Genomic DNA, 17218 nt, shown 5'->3' on the forward strand with positions numbered 1-17218 from the left:
ATGAAGTGAGCTGTAGCTCACGAAAGCTTATGCTCTAATAAATTTGTTAGTCTCTAAGGTGCCACAAGTACTCCTTTTCTTTTTGCGAATACAGACTAACACGGCTGCTACTCTGAAACACTTTCAGTAGAGATCCACAAAATAGGTCTGAATCCTACACTGGCGATGAATATTAATCTCACAATCTAGTCTGACATCTTCTCAGATCAGCAAGAAATCTAATATGAAAAATGCAAATGACTTGCAGTAAACCTCTATAAAAGGATACAAAACCACCACAAAAATAGTCACCTAAACCCCACAAGGAATGCACAGCAATTTACTGTACCTGCAGTTGATTAAAAGATGAACTAAATTGAATGAGTTAAAGCGGCAGATTACTGCCTCAGGCAGGGAAGAACATGGTGTACCCAAAGTGGACACAAATTAGAAAGCAAATTCTGAAATATCCTTCTACTATTCCCTCCTCAGTATGTCAATCCTGGTCATGTGTTACCAAGTCATTGAATCTGCCTACCCTTCCTTTCAAATAAAGATGAAAGATGAGTTTAATGTTAGAATGAGAAAGTCATGCTTCCTGGTACTTATGTATTCACTAGTTATTACAATTGTGAGCCAAGTTGGGATTTCAGCTATGATCATGGGTTAAGCATCAGTGTGCTTAGTGCTGTACAATATGTTACTCCCAAGGGAATTCTGCACTACTGCATGTGTGCATAATTAATTTTTTGCACAGAAAAAAGGTTCTGCCGAAATATTGCTGCAATTCTGCCTTTTGCCCACCAGAGGGTGCTGTAGCAATAGAACACAGCAGCAGCCCACTAGGGAAGAGAAAGAGCCTGCCTTCTTCACAGCGCCTGTCAGGCCTGGTCAGGAGACGGGGCTATGGGAAGACAGCGTGGGCCTGTGGGTCAGACAGGGGCTCATAAGGGCTAGTAGGGGAGGACAAACTAGGGCACGAGCTGAATGCAAGTGGAGGCACAGGGCCACAGCGGGGAAGGAGGTGCAGGGCCACATGGTGATGGTGGAGGTGGTACAGAATTATTACTCAGAGTTCTGTATTAATATACCTAGTAAGGAATCTATTTGTCAAAAAACATTTCCTGAATCTTTTTTGTCGTCTGTATTGTTACAGACATACTTGCTGACAGGTATTTTGAAATAAATGACCAAAAATAATTGAAACTGATGTGATTATATAATTTTTTCGTGCAGAATTCCACCAGGAGTAAATATGTAGAGAATGGTGCATGTTTTAAAGTGCTTATGGCCTGAACTAGGCATAACAAAATTCAGACACAATATGCTGGCTGGCCTACAGATACTTCTAAGTGGCCACCTTTGAATCCTGTGAGTACCCTTTAAATACACGTCCCTAAAAATATGTATATATTTCAATCTGCCATGGCCAAAACAATGAGAGATGAAGAAAAACCAAGAAGATTTTTAAAAAATGGGATAACTTTTAGCATTGTCTATAAAAAAAAGTATTAATTCATAAGAAATTACATAAACTAAGGTGGCAGAGATAGCTATTGATTGCTTTATGTTGAAAGAAAGTAAATTTGGTTTTAAAACTCAGAAAAAGTTGAAGTATGGTGACAAATTATAGAGAAATAAATGTTATTTATGTAATGTAATTGGTATTTTGTAATGTGATATCAAAGCATGTTAAAAACAAACTAAGTTAAAAAAAATAGCGGAGACTGAGATTCAATGGATAAACCAGTCTATGGTTGAATCAGTCACTGAATTCACGTCAGGTTTGTTACCACCACATCAACACATATTACAAGTCTGCTCCTGGCCTGACATTTTTTTTGCGGGCCCTTTTCAAACTCTCTTTAAAAAAAAAAAAAATTAAATCTTCCAAAAACTAAAATCAGAAGCTTCATTTGGGTGGGCTCAGTTGCAATTCTTTCCCTGAACAGGCTGCTGAAATACCCTGGGAAATGTTGGAAGTTATCCCATTGAGAGAAAAGCCTGTTCACATGCCACACCCACATTTTTATTTTCTGAGATCCTTATCTGGAGGGTTATTTGCCAGAAATGAGGATCTTTTATTTCTATAAGGGGTTCACCTGCTCCTACTGATTATTAAGAACATAAGAATGGCCATACTCGGTCAGACCAAAGGTACATCTATCCCAGTATCCTGTCTTCTGACAGGGGCCACTGCCAGGTACCCCAGAGGGAATAAACAGAACAGGTAATCAAGTCGTCCATCCCCCGTCATTCATTCCCAGCTTCTGGCAAACAGAGGCTAGGGACACCATCCCTGCCCATTCTGGCTAATAGCCATTGATGGACCTATCCTCCATTAATGTTTCTAGTTCCTTTTTGAACCCTGCTATAGTCTTGGCCTTTGCAACATTTGGCAAGGAGTTCCACAGGTTGACTGCGTGTAGAGTGAAGAAATATTTCTTTTGTTTGTTTTATGCCTGCTGCCTATTAATTTCATTTAGAGAGCCCCAGTTCTTATGTTATGAGTAGGAGTAAACAACACTTCCTTATTCACTTCCTCCATACCAGTCATGATTTTATAAGGCCTCTATCATATCCCCCCTTCGCTATCTCTTTTCAAGCTGGAAAGTCCCAGTCTTGTTTATCTCTCCTCAGATGGCAGCCGTTCCATACCCCTAATCTGGTCCTGGTGACTTATTACTGTTTAGTTTATCAATTTGTTCCAAAACCTCCTCCAATGACACCTCAACTTGGGATAATTCCTCAAATTTGTAACCTAAAAAGAATGGTGAGGTTTGGGAATCTTCCTCACATCCTCAGCTGTGACCCAACGCAAAGAATTAATTTAGTTTCTCTGCAATGGCCTTATCTTCCTTGACTACTGCATCTCGATCATCCAGTGGCCCTACTGGTTGTTAAGCCTAAGAGAACACTTTTGGTATCACAGACAATTCCCCTCCGTGCAGCAGCAGCAACAGCACACATGATCTCAGAGGAGATCCCAATTTTCTACCTCTCCCAGGTCTGCTCTTGCTAAAAAACCCAATTAGAGAAGTAGGATCCTTTGTTGTGTATCATCTCAGACCCAATGGAAAGAGCAGCTCTCAATGAACTACAGTAAGTAGTAACAAACTCCTCTTTTAGATGGGAATACTTGAATCCTGTGTGCAGATGTGGTTATTCCATCTCAAAAAAGATATATTAGAATTGGAAAAGGTTCAGAAAAGGGCAACAAAAACTATTAGGGGTATGGAACGACTTCCGTATGAGGAGAGATTAATAAGACTGGGACTTTTCAGCTTGGAAAAAGAGACTGCTAAGGGGAGATATGATAGAGGTCTATAAAATCATGACTGATATAGAGAAAGTAGATAGGAAGTGTTGTTTACTACTTCTCATAACACAAGAACTAGGGGTCACCAAATGAAATTAATAGGCAGCAGGTTTAAAACAAATATTTCTTCACTCAACACAGTCAACCTGTGGAACTCCTTGCCAAATGATGTTGCAAAGGCCAAGACTATAACAGGGTTCAAAAAGGAAGTAGAAACATTAATGGAGGATAGGTCCCTGCCCTGCTAGGTGTCCGTAGTCTCTGTTTGCCAGAAGCTGGAAATGGGTAACATTGGATGGATCACTTGATGATTCCCTCTGAAGCACCTGGCATTAGCCACTGTTGGAAGACAGTATACTGGGTTAGGTGGACTTTTGATGTGGCCATTATGGCCTGATTGCCTGTTTACTCCAATGCCCTTCTCCCCATCTCCCAGTTTCTTCACCTGAAGCTCACTCTACACCTGTCCCTTATACCTTCCTCTTCTCACCTGTTCTGTCCTCCTCCCCCTCTTCCCCTCACCTGGTCTTTCTGTTCAGGTAATTTCCTCTGAACTAAACCCAACACCCCAAAAACAACAAAACTAACATGACATGTGCCACCATCACATTGATTGCTCAGCTTGTATGTTCTATCCCTCTCTCCTATACCTTTGTCTTGACTATTTAGACTGTAAGCTCTTCAGGGCTGGGAATACTGCTACTCCTCTGTTTGTAAAGTGCCTAGCACAATGTGGCCTGACCTTCGCTGGTCCCTAGGCACTACTACTGTAGCAAACAGGATTAATAATAGCCTGTTCTCCAGGTGCAGGTTTTGCAGTAAGTAACATGCACAGAAACCAGAAAAATACTTCCATTGACTATTTAAATCCATATACACAGTACTGGAAGGCTCCAATTAGCTCCTGATTAAATGGCAATCTTACATAGTTACACAGGTTTCCACAGAAATATGCATGGCATCTCCCCCTACACATAATAAAATATGCTGTGTGACAAAATCCAAATATACATATGGAAAACAGGAATAATGGAGACAAACAGCACTAAGTGATAAAAAGACAACATATGCCGGAACAGTTTTCTGCCTTTGCTACGGCTTGTTTATGAAACTATAAGAATGACATTAAGGGTCCATTAGTGCAATATTAATAGTTCATGCTCCTTCTGTGATCTCTCAAGTGCTACTTATTAGATTGGGGGGGGGGGTTGTTTTTAAAGCCCTGTACTTTGAAAGTCAGGACCCACTGCTTTCAGTGTAGTGCAGCTTTTCTTGTACAGATTGTTTAACCTATTTACGAAACTGGGAAACAGAACCCCCTACTCCTACACTAAGTCTTAAAAAAAAGTGTTAAGTCTGGCTTTCCTGAAAGCCTACACTATTTTTAAAAGCTGGTTACGCGAGGATTTCTAATCACAACCCGTGTCTTCCACTCCACCCCAGTTCTGATGTAAAGTAACTAACCTATTCCACTACTGGATGGTCTATCAGCATTTCTAAAGAAGAACACCATGTGCACTATGTACAGGTGCTACACACAAATGCTCAACACACTGTGGACTACCTAAAAGTACAGTCACTCCTCTGTTCTACTCCTCATTTAATTGTGGGTCTCTACATATGGAGTGTGCCACTATTTTCTTCTGCTGCTTTTTGGGGGGGGGGGGGAATAATGGGAAAGAGGAGATTCTTAGACCTGAAGTTGGCAATGGTTGCCTCATCCAATATTATAGGGGGTTTTCCACAGCCTGGGGCTGCTGTAAAGAGGGCTTATTCCCATTATTAGATGTGGGCTCCATTAATCTTAATGTAACATACAACTCCTCTAGAGGGCCCTAGAAAGAGGCAAGTCCTTGATATCTCCCCAGTAAAGGCTTTCTAAACCACTGCTGGAACCCTGAAGTGAATTAAGTACTGTCATAACTGGGAAGCCAATGCAGGTTGAGGGGCACCAGCAGAATATGCTCGCTGCCGCTCATCCTTTTAAGGAGTTGTATTTGTGCACCTGCCACAGTTTCTTCATGAATTTATCCAGACCAAAGCAAACTGAGTTATATATGCCCCTTCTGGAGGTGGACAATGCATGAACTACTATGACCAGGTTGCTCGGGAAGAGTGGAGAACTCTTGCTTCAAGTCAGATTTGGAAGAAGGCACTTTTGGAAACAGTGTATAACTGGGAATCCAGAGACAGTAATGAGACATAAGGTGTCTAGTCCATATCATAAAGCCATCTATTTGACACAAATTGTCACTCTGTTCAGAAGCGAAAGACAAACAGCAGGGAGTAGTGCAGATCAGGAGTGAGATGCATTGGCAGAGCTGTATCTAGATGTCAGTACAATCTTATGTGCTCTGGGGTAGAAACCTAATTCTCAACTTGAATTGGTTTCTTCTACTTTACTATCTAATGCACTGGGGTGGAGTAACAGACCAGCCCAGAGATCATGGAACGTATTGTACTTGTGATCTAACATGGGGATTCACAACCTAGAGGCTGGGTCATAACCCTACATTTCTTTATAGCTAGACAAGAGGGGCATTTCTGAAGCCTGTGTTATAATATGGGGTCACAATATGGGAAAGATTGAGAACCACTCATCTCAGCTATGCATAAATGTATTTTTAAGAATGTAAAAGATACAAGAATTCTAATGATGCAACCAATGTAAGAACATGTAATGGCATTATAATTTGGGTCAACCAATGTAAAGCATCCCATATATATGTGAATTGGGGGGGTGGCGGCATTGTGATCCTGAAAAATTCCACAAACTTGAGAAAGGAAACTCAGAAGGATTTTCCACCATTGTATACAAGATTATCTGGGTCTTGCAATTTTACAGGAAGCTAGAAACCAAAAGGTGGAACAACTTAATGGGAAAGTCATCTACCCAATATGCGAGTTCTCACACTTTTAAAAAAAATAGTTATCTGCAGGATTTTCACCAAAAAAAAGCAAATATTTCCTATAAGATTTCATCAATACTTTATACTAGTTCAGTGCTAATGAGTAATTGCTAATTTAGGGTCAAATTTAGCTCTCGTCACACCTGTGCAACCCAGATGATATCATGGTATGGGACAGAAGTGTCCCGCTCTATAATTTCAGTGTTGGTATTTTCTTCAGTAGGCAGTGAAAAGAAATCAAAATGGACTGTTAGTGTCCTACAATGTTTAGAGAAGCATACAAAAAATCATGTTAGCAATTAAGGTTTTTAGTTGTACTGGTCCTTGGAAAAAACTTTCTAAAACTAGCTAGAAAGCTACTTCCCAAGAGACTTGCATAAGAACGGCCATACTGGGCCAGACCATAGGTCCATCTAGCTCAGTATCCTGTCTTCTGGCAGTGAAATTTTCTCTTACTTTTCAATTTCTCTTTTCCAAAAAGGGCATGACTGCTGATTTTTGCCATCAGAGATTAGTCCATCCAAAGCTATTCCAATTTATAACAAGAAAAGGAGTACTTGTGGCACCTTAGAGACTAACAAATTTATTAGAGCATAAGCTTTCGTGAGCTACAGCTCACTTCATCGAATGCATCCGATGAAGTGAGCTGTAGCTCACGAAAGCTTATGCTCAAATAAATTTGTTAGTCTCTAAGGTGGCACAAGTACTCCTTTTCTTTTTGCGAATACAGACTAACACGGCTGCTACTCTGAAACCAATTTATAACATATTAATGAATATGTAGAACTATTGCCACTGTATACACATGGAAAATTATCCCTTTACTAAAGCTGTAATTCCATGAATGTTTAATGTAAATCAGGTTAAAAATTGGTGGTAAGTCTCTAAGAGAATCTTAATAAGGATGAGCAAACTTAATACAAATGTTATTCCCATATAATAAGTGAGAGAGTAGATATTTGAATCGGTGGATATGCCACCCTTTGAGGTGCTGACAGGGGAGATGAAATGCATCTCTCCTTTGAGTAGAGTAAATCTGCTGACTCTCTCCTCATTGTAGAATGACTAGCAGCGAGAAGGAAATAATTAATCAATGCAGATTAATTAAGTACCATAGTAGAGAAACCTTTTGCTAAAGGTTATGTCAGCAGAGACAGTGATGAAACCAGGTGGGGCTCTGTAAAGGCATATAGTGGGCTAAGTTTTTGCTTGGCCAATTTCTTCTGCTATTGCACAAGACTGGTCTGCCCATTAGCTAGATAACAATCTGGCAGAGTGTGGTTATAGTCTACATACATACTTATGTACCCTCCATTGCTTTAGTATCTGAGTGCCTCCCAAGTATTTACTGATTTATCCTCACAACACTCCTATGAAGTATGGGATAGTATTCCCATTTGACATATGAGGATCTGAAGTACACAGAAATGAAATGTAACTTAAGTGCAATTTTAAATGGAAGTGCCTGAGGTCAGGCAGGTAGTCTGCAATAAGGTCAGAAACAATCCCTATCCTAACTGTCCTCTCCATTGTACCAATGGGATCTTTGAGGAAAGCAGGAATTCAGAGTTTCTCTGCTTTACAGATTTTTTTCCCAGCATTGCATAATTTGATCTGTGCTATTTCTCAGAAGTGGAGGAAACCCTGCCAGATACAATATCTGGCAAACACAAAAGTCTTGCAGATGGAGATGAAATTCTCCACGTGACAACAAATCTATGGCAACCCTTAGGAAAGGTATATTTTCAGAACTGAAATATACAGAGCTTAAACTCACTTCTCTGTTACCGCGTGGGATGCTTTGGGAAATGCACAGCTTAATCATCTTTGGGGTACTGGCCAAGGACATTTGCAAAGATTTTTTTTAAATGATCAAGCAGGAGTAAAATAGTAAAAATATACCAAATTCCACTGAAACTATTAGAAATCAATATACTATGAATAGTCAGGAGCTTGGGAATTGGATATGGAGAGTTTCACCTCTTGGTCACCAATTCAAATCCAACCCAGATTGCTAATAATGGCAAGTAGTTGGCATTCAAAGTGCTGTTTGTTGACCTCTGGGTCTCAGTCCAGTTTCAAGTGGACAAGTGCTCAACTCACAACATGTACAATCACAACAGGCACTAATTAGTATCCTGCCTACCATTCTTCACCAACGATGGGAAGTGCCAAAGAGACTGAACTTCCTACACAATCCTAGAAGGTGTTCTTCTGTTCCAGTACAGGAGAACAGTACAGGACAGAATGGGAAGGGCTTTCAGCGACACTGCATTTCATTGTCCAGTGGATAAATACAACTTCATTTGCTAAGACTATCAATCCAGTGCCTTTCACAAACAGTGTATTAACTTAAAGAGGCTAATATTATAAGTTTCTTCTCTACTAGTATGCACTAAAAATGTGGCAAACAGCATAGGAATGCAACTTCTGCCAAAAACTAAAACACAGCCCACAGCAGGTAACAGCGTGGCAGCAGATATTTGATCATTAATTTGCATCGCACCCCTGAGAAAATTCTGGCAACAAAATCTTTGGCTGAAATGCAGGACTATATTGGGAAACTAAGAATCATTTAGAGAATGCCTTCTGCTTCTGCCTTCAAAAATCCTGAAAACTTTGCCTCAAATTTAATAAAAGACGTCAACGGGTGTTTAGGGATATTTATTTATTTGAGGCAAGGTTTTCAGGATTTTTGAAAATGAGTGCCTAAAGCTGGGCTCCCTAATCCTCATTTAGGTGCCTAGAAAAGTGGTTCAATTTTCAGAACTGCTGAATATCCAGCAAGAGAGACTGAATAAGACTGATCCTTATTAGATCAACAAGAAGGAAGAGAACAGTCACTTAACCTGGGGGGAGGGTTTCTGCGATAGAAGCAATTATCAAGACAGACCATGCAGTTACATGACTATTAAAGAGAACAGAATTGTATATATTTAATTGCTAAAGATGAAGATTTCAAATCAAAACCATTTTGGAGAGAACTGCATCTATGAGAAAAAAATTCAAGGGAAAACATGGCCTAAATGCCTAAAGTTGAGAACAAAAATGAATGAATCAATGTATTTAACTTTTTATATAAAGTACAGGAAGAAATTTCACACCACCTTCCCTATATCAAAGCAGTAATGTGTCTTAAAAAAATGGACAAATGGCTTCTGGATAGCAATGTTTACAGTGCTTTCAGTATTCAGGAGTATGTCTATAGGGTCTTTAAATGTTTTTCTTTATTAAAAACAAATAGAAATACTATTCTATACTTTTGTTAAATTTGCAGACTAACATAAGGGAAAAATCAGATTCAAATTTGCCTTAACTCAAAAGTTTCTTGGGCTCATCTACATTTGACAATTACTTTGGATTAAGGCAGGGAGTGAATTTAAAGGACCAAGAGTTTTCCAGAAGAGCTCCCTGTACAGACACTCTTATTCCAGAATAAGAGTGCCTACACGGAAAAAGTAACCACAACAGTTATTCTTATTAATTTCCCTATATAGACAAGCCTGTTGTGCGAGAGTACGAGGATTCAGTCAGAGCCCTTGCTGGGCTAGAAACCATCATTTTATTCTAAAATGATTAAAGTTAATTCTTTTTAGATGACTGCAGTAATCCAGGGACAAAACAGCTAAGAAATGGGGAAGTAACATTTTGACTCATCTGTAACTCTCCATTCAAAGGAGTTCAACGAACCAACAAACAGAGACAAACTCAATATACGCTGGAAGAAGACATTTTAGTAATTTGCATATTCACAACTTACTGTACCTCTTTGTATCCATCAAATCTTACATTAAACTCTTATTATCTCACTGACTCGTGATGCTGTAGGATGTATGCGTAACTCTCACACAAGGGCTAACAACTTCCTAGGTGGGAGGCGGGATTGATAACCACATATGGCCCTTTCTATTTCTGAGTTAATGGTTCAAATTCCTACCCAGATGATTAGCAAACAAAAGTTACTACAACCAGTTTCAGTATCTGTAAGAGGAATTTGCCAGCTCAAGTCAATGGGTAATGGACATGTGCTACTTTACAAAAAACAGAATTGTTTTTTTTTTGTTTGTTTGTTTTTTTTGTTTGTTTGTTTTTTTCCCACCAAATGCATCCGATGAAGTGAGCTGTAGCTCACGAAAGCTTATGCTCTAATAAATTTGTTAGTCTCTAAGGTGCCACAAGTACTCCTTTTCTTTTTGAGAATTGTAATAATCAGCCATTGGCTTGTTTACCAATCAGATTAACTGAAAGTCAAAGCTTTGAATTCATATGGATACAGAATTTGCGTGTCACATCTGTAAGTGTCCTACCACATCAGGACAGAGATTCACTGGCACACAGTGATGTAGGGTAATCTCTATGGCACTTGGTATAGGCGCTACAATCCATTTCATTTTCTTCAGCCGGGATAATTTTGTCATATTCTCCATATTCTACGGCAGAACTAAATTGTTTTATTTTGTATGCAGGAAATATATACCACCTGACATCAGTTAAACAAAAGCTTCCTTTCTTCTCAACACCAATGCCCAACAAGCCCTGCCAGTTTTATCCCTAAAGTTTGATACATATTCTTCTTAAAAACCCCAGTTTGTCCAATCCAAAATATGAACTTACTTCAATGACCTTAAAATAGTAAAAGCACCATCATTTGATGCATCATAGATCTCAAGAATTAGGTGGAAAAGGGATCTGGATTATGACTAAGGTGAGCCAAAAATGGAACTGTGAAGAACAAGACAAACAGCTCTTTTGTCTCCCAAGACACACACTTTAAACAGTTTCAAAAGAAACGAAGGAAACAGGTACAAATTCTACTAGTGGTACTCAACTGTATCCCATGCAGGACGTTATCACAGTCTTCAAGCAGATATAATTGTAACACCCATATCATTATAAAGCAGACAGAGGAAAAGACCACATGTAAAAGGAAGACATGAAGTGTGTGCTTCTGCTAGCAGGCAATAGCTTACCATCTGTAGAAACTGAACACACCATATATTCTCCGTGACTGGACACAGGATAAAAGTGTGTAAAACTCATACCGAAAACTGTTTTTATGCTTTTCAAATCAGAATATTCCAAATGCAGAAGAAAACCTCCCAATCTGTTCCTTTTAAACTTCCAAATAACAAAGTTAACAAAACCATTACATTTTCCGAGATGTGAGGATATACACCCATTAATATCAAAGATTTACCAAGTGTTTGATGTAAAGCTTCTCAAGAAACAATTGTGCGCTATAAGAGAAACAATCATACTGAGCTAACAAGAGATTCTGATAATAGTTTGAAAAACACATACACTCAATTTTGAACTGGTCAAAGTAAATAATCAATAATTCAGTCCCAAATTATCTAGCAGCCATGTCTGTTGGTTTCAAATATATTTTATACAAATTAGAAAGCACTTTCATAGATTCTGCATCTTTTTTGTCTGTATTAAAATCCCTTCGGAAGTGCCCAGCTACTGACCTATCAGTCCTACTACAGGATTTGTTTCTAAGTGGCTCTAAGTGGCTAGGTCTCAGTACAATACACAGATTCCAGCTTTGTATGGTGCGTTTACTGAAATTTTGCTAGTATAAACTAAAACTATGAGGTGTGCCTCAAAGACCAGCCACAATTTAAAAAATTAGCAAGCACAGAAAAGGAGGAAAAAGTGAAGTAACATGTAACCTTACCTCCTGAAGCCGTAGTCGTATTTTGTTAATAGCTCGGAGCCAGCGAGCTCTTGTGGGAGAAAACGGTGGGGGCTCATTTTCATCAAGGTAACTTAAAACAAAGATATGAGAACAATTTTAGAAATAGAAAAACCACAAAATGAAATACACTTATTCAAAATGTGGCAAAATTGTTAAGGAACTGGAGTGCAACTGCAAATACAGATGAAGAGGCAGGCACATGAATACCCAGCACGTTAGAAAGCCACATACAATCCCAAAGATACTCCTGTAAAGGAGATGCCAATCTATGGCAGTTCGGGATAAGAGGCCTTGGACTGAAACAGCAACTATGGGAAAGAGAAATTCCTAGCTTTCTAACGGTATAAAAGAACTATTCTGAGACTTGGTGACTTATAAGATAATGAGACCAACTCGTTCCTGGTCTTTTCGGGGAAGAAATTCCACATGTGAGGGAAAAATATTTTTGTAGCTTTAAAAGAATAACAGCCTCAAGTTGCTTAGAGATTTGCAATGTTAAAAGCAGTCCCAGCAGAAAGGGAGTAGAAAGGGGGATGTTCGTGGTCACAGATGCATGATAAATGCAGTTTATCACACTGCTGCCGCTACCACCCCAACTGGCGGGGCGTGTGCACATCTGTCCTTCAAACACTCCAGTTGATAATACTTCTCTACCACAACAACCCACCATGTACTTGTCTATGCACTCTCCCTTACCTCACATAGCACTAGTCCATCCTTTGTACATTTCCCATTTACATGGTGAGCATTAAGGGGAAGGCATCTGGTCTTTACCTGTCTGTACAGTGCCAGACACACATGACAACTGACAACAATGTAAACAGCAAATAGTTTTTCTGGAGAAAGAATTTTGCTGATTTGTAACAGGAAAGCAGGATCAAGTCTGAAGGAGGTGAGTGAAGTTAGCCATAAGAGTTTTAGAAAAGTTTGGCTCTCTCTTTTTCACCAATCTTTTTGTTGGTAGTGGTGATGTCTTTTTAGGTCTCTGACATAAGGACTTGTCTACACAAAAATTGCACCTATTTACCTATATTAGTATAAAGGTGCTTATATCTGTACAGTTCATTCTTATTCATAGATTCACAGGTTCCATCTAGTCTGATCTATATAAAACACAGGCCAGAGAACTTCCCCAAAATAATACCTAGAGCAGAGCTTTTAGAAAAAACATTCCATTTTGATTTAAAAATTCCCAGTGATGGTAGATCCACCACAATCCTAGGTAAGTTGTTCCAATGGTTAATTAGTCTCACCGTTAAAAATTTACATCTTATTTCCAGAATGAATTTGTCTAGCTTCAACTTCCAGCATCTCCATCACGTTATACCTTTCTCTGCTAGATTGCAAAGTATTTGTTCCCCACATAGGTACTTATAGACTGTAATTAAGTCACCCCTTAACCTTCTCTACATTCGAGGGAGTAATTTAAACCTTTATACCAACATAACTGCATCCCCTCTAGGGTCTTGGACCAATTTAACTATTTTGGTAGGAAGTCACCCACCTAAGCAAAATAGTTAAGTTGGTACAAAACCTGTGTGTGGACCAGCCTTAAGCCTAGGAGTATTTCTGCTTCAGCTGAAGTGAGATAAAGAATGAAGGGCTGCCTTCACCACTGGCAAAAAGGTTGGAACATTACAATGCAGGACCAACAGCAGAGGACTTACAGCAGTGAATCAGAGTAGAGAAATGTTCTTATTCATATGATGAATACTGAGAAATAACCTACTATAATAATGCAAATCGTTGTACTCTGACAGGCTAACAATGGCAGTCAGATAGAGTACAGGGCAATTGCAATTCTACAGTTACTGAAAACCAACACTGATTATGCAAATGATGTTCCAAGTGTAGGAATTTTTATAAATAAACTCTACATTTCTACCCTCTGAGTGGTCAGGACTATCTATCAATAATAGATCAATTTAAAATGGCATAAATGATCAAATCAGCTGCTCTTCAGCTTTCTAGTAGGACAAGACACTTGTTCACAGCTGTGCTGGACTGCAAATTGTTGTCAGCAGTGTTAAGGCGGTTTAGCTTCCCAAATGCATGGAATATCTAACAGTCAGATGTGATGAACGACGGGTATAAACACCCTGAGGTCACTGTTAAGGTTCTGTATCAGAGAGCACATTTGATTAAGCTTATATATTGCTTTTTGGTAGCTGTTGGAGACGGGAGTGAAAGGTTTAGGGAGCATGGTATCGATAGTGTTGAATGAAATACGAAGGTGGGAAAAAATGCCTGAACTACTTATTTCCACTCCTTTCAGGTTTGGATCGATGACGTGTGTCCTGCCACAAGGTTCACTGCCACTAAACAGGTTTGGTTTGCTAGTATGGGCATAAGCACACAGCTTTTCTAGTCAGGAGCAATCCAGCTGTTCCAGGCCTGCCTCTCTTACCCCTTATCAAAAATGGAGGAAAAAAATATTGCAGATGAGTTGCTAGGTCACTGAAGGAGGGTGCCTGCAACTCAGCTATCCAGTAAGTACTGTTTAAGTTTCCCAAACATCTGTCACTGAGTGTAAAGATATTTATCAGAATACAGCATGTCAATATGATCAACTGATTTGTTTGGGAAGAGTGTAAGATGGGGACATTGCAGACTCACTTCCAACTCTGGGGTTAACCAGATGATATAAATGTCAACAGTAAAACGAGCATTTCACTCATAGGTGCCGACTCCATGGATGCTCCAGGGCTGGAGTACTCACGAGAAAAAATTAGTGGGTGCTCAGCACCCACTGGAAGCCCTCCTCCCCCGCAGCCCCACACATCAGCGCCTCCCACCCGCCGCAGATCAGCTGTTTAGCAGCATGCAGGAGGGCGCTGGGAGGGAGGAGGAGAAGGGAGGGAGGGACGCGCTTGGGGGAGGGAAAGGGGCGGGAAGAGGTGGGGCATGGCCTCCGGGGAAGGGGTGGAGTGGGGGTGGGGCCTGGGGTGGAGCACGGGTCAAGCACCCCCAGAGAAAGTAGAATGTCGGCGCGTATGATTTCACTGTAAATTACAACATCTCCATTACTTTACACTGACATACTGTACACTTCACTTACCTCTCTGGCCGCCCTGCAGGGATCTCCTTGGGCTTCTCAAGTTGTGGGGTTAACTTGGATGCAGAATGATCTTGAGCTGTCTCATCCCTCACACAGACCTTTTCCTTCTCTGTTGTTTCGCTGTGATGCTCATGGTGTTCCTCCTGCTCACTGCGCGACTCCTGGCCATCCTTCTGATAGCTGCCAGAGCTGTGACAGGAATGATTGGATTCCCCTTCCCGGTGTTCATCCTCTTGCTCAGACCCCTGGGCGCTTTCATGGTAATGGTCCAGCTCACTCAGCTGAGAGCTTCCCTGACTGACGTTACATGAGGAGCCATACCTGCTACTTCCAGCAGGACTGGGGAGGAGTATGAGATAAATAAGTCAAAAGGCAGTGGCAGATAGGAAACATACTAAACTTGCTGTTTGTTGCGACTAACAATCTGCACGGAAACTACATAAGACACTACATTTAGTGCAAAGCTTGGCTATATTCTGGCTTGCTAGATGTGTATAATCAGCTCATGGTATCTAACCATTGTAATCCCTGAACTAATCTAAATTACATCAGAAATTGAGCATAAACCTACTGTAGGTACTACAGCAATGGAGACAGAAATGCAGTGCCTATTGGTATACTAACCTATACTAACCTATACTAATTTGTAACAGTAATCATACCAGCACTATACTATTCCCCTATTCTAAAGAAATTCAGCCAGGGTTAACAATGAAGGTATTCCAATCAACACAGAAGAGTAGAAATGTGTGCATGGGAATCTGAAAGGAAGATAGCTCATCTTCCACTATTTTAAATGCTCTTTACTTCCATCTCATTAATTGTACTGCTGCCAGAATCTGTGACCACAAAGATGGATCTTTCTTAGCAGAAGGAGCGCATGCATCTTAATCCTACTGAACTCTTTAGAAAGCAATGATTCCATATAAAAACCACACATAAAAATTAGGACATTTTGGGATGGAAATTTCACATGCAGAGTCAGGAAATTCCATGTTAAGCTTTCCTTCAGAAACCATTACTAAAACATCTTACTTGTGTATATATGTATAATACTTTCTATCACCTAATACGGAGGGATAATGTTTTGACCTTAATGTGCACGAGCAATGGTTCAGTTACAGTCACTTTGGGAACAGATTTTGATTCGTGAATGATGGTCCTTTGGAATTAATGCACTATGTGTAATTCTCACATATGCTACATTTTTTAATTGCATTTGGTGCTGGATTGGCAGCCCTGGAGTCTGATTTCCTCTGTTCATAGTATAGTTAACAATAGGGACATATGGGAGAGCAAGCTTCCCTTTCACTGCTCACCAATGGGAATTCTGCAAATCTCCACCATGTGCGAGTCTGAGGCAATTATAATTTGGAATATACACAGGACAAAATAGAGGTTTGTGAACTACTGCAAACCTTACTCAGTAGCATCCTACATTGCTTGAAGTATGCAGATTGTGTAGAGATTTTAATGACTCACAACCTTACAGTTTAACCTGTAATACCTTCATTGCCACCTTTGGAAATGTTAAAAAGCCTGAAAAATTGGAAAACATTCTAAATATTTCTGTAATAATTATTAAATGGCAAATCAAGCTTCAACAATTTAAAGGCCAAACATCTATTTTATAAATAACAATTTTCTGGGCACAGCAGAGTATTATCTAGTGTCACAAATGTTTTTTCAGTGAATATAATCACTAAACAAGTAAGCAAAACCATTCTGTACATACCCAACTTTTATCACGCAAAGAATTAAGTTGTGAAAGGCTAATGAAAGCAACACTCAAAACAACTCATTCACTGAGACAGAACACAAAAGGAGCACATGAGCAAGCTAATTACATTCTTACAAAACACACAGGAGAGCAAAGGAAGTTGAGAAAAATGATACAAGGACTTAGTGTTTAATCTAGTGACTACACAACAGTATTCGCTAATGTCAACTACAAGTAATGCTACAAACAACTGATCATAAATAGGGATAAGACTGAATTATGCACAGTAACACAAAGTTTGATATCTACTGGTAGAGAGCACTTGCATTATAAATGGTCAATTGCTGGATACCATTTATTATGCTGCTTTTGTAACTGGCCTTTTCTTATTTGATGGTTCCGTGCTATTCAGATCTGCTGCCTGTGATCCAGGATGAAGCGCTACTGTGTCAGGAGGAGAAACAAGATCTTCCTGTTCAGACTCAACCTGCTGACGTGGTAACTCTCCTGGTAGTTCTTCCACGGAAGGAGG

General features: G+C 39.7%; 1 protein-coding gene across 8 annotated transcripts in view; it reads right to left on the reverse strand.

The window, feature by feature from the left end:
• UNC13B (unc-13 homolog B) overlaps positions 1–17218 on the reverse strand; it is a 389750-nt gene that overhangs the window by 199699 nt on the left and 172833 nt on the right. For all 8 annotated transcript variants that reach the window (XM_043514555.1, XM_043514556.1, XM_043514557.1 and 5 more), the window contains 2 exons: positions 14967–15305; positions 11888–11978 (listed from right to left, as the gene is read on the reverse strand). In XM_043514555.1, the coding sequence (XP_043370490.1) occupies positions 11888–11978; positions 14967–15305 (430 nt within the window). The remainder of the gene's footprint in view (positions 1–11887; positions 11979–14966; positions 15306–17218) is intronic.

Source organism: Dermochelys coriacea, chromosome 5, assembly GCF_009764565.3.
Source record: "Dermochelys coriacea isolate rDerCor1 chromosome 5, rDerCor1.pri.v4, whole genome shotgun sequence".
Classification (NCBI taxonomy): Eukaryota; Metazoa; Chordata; order Testudines; family Dermochelyidae; genus Dermochelys; species Dermochelys coriacea.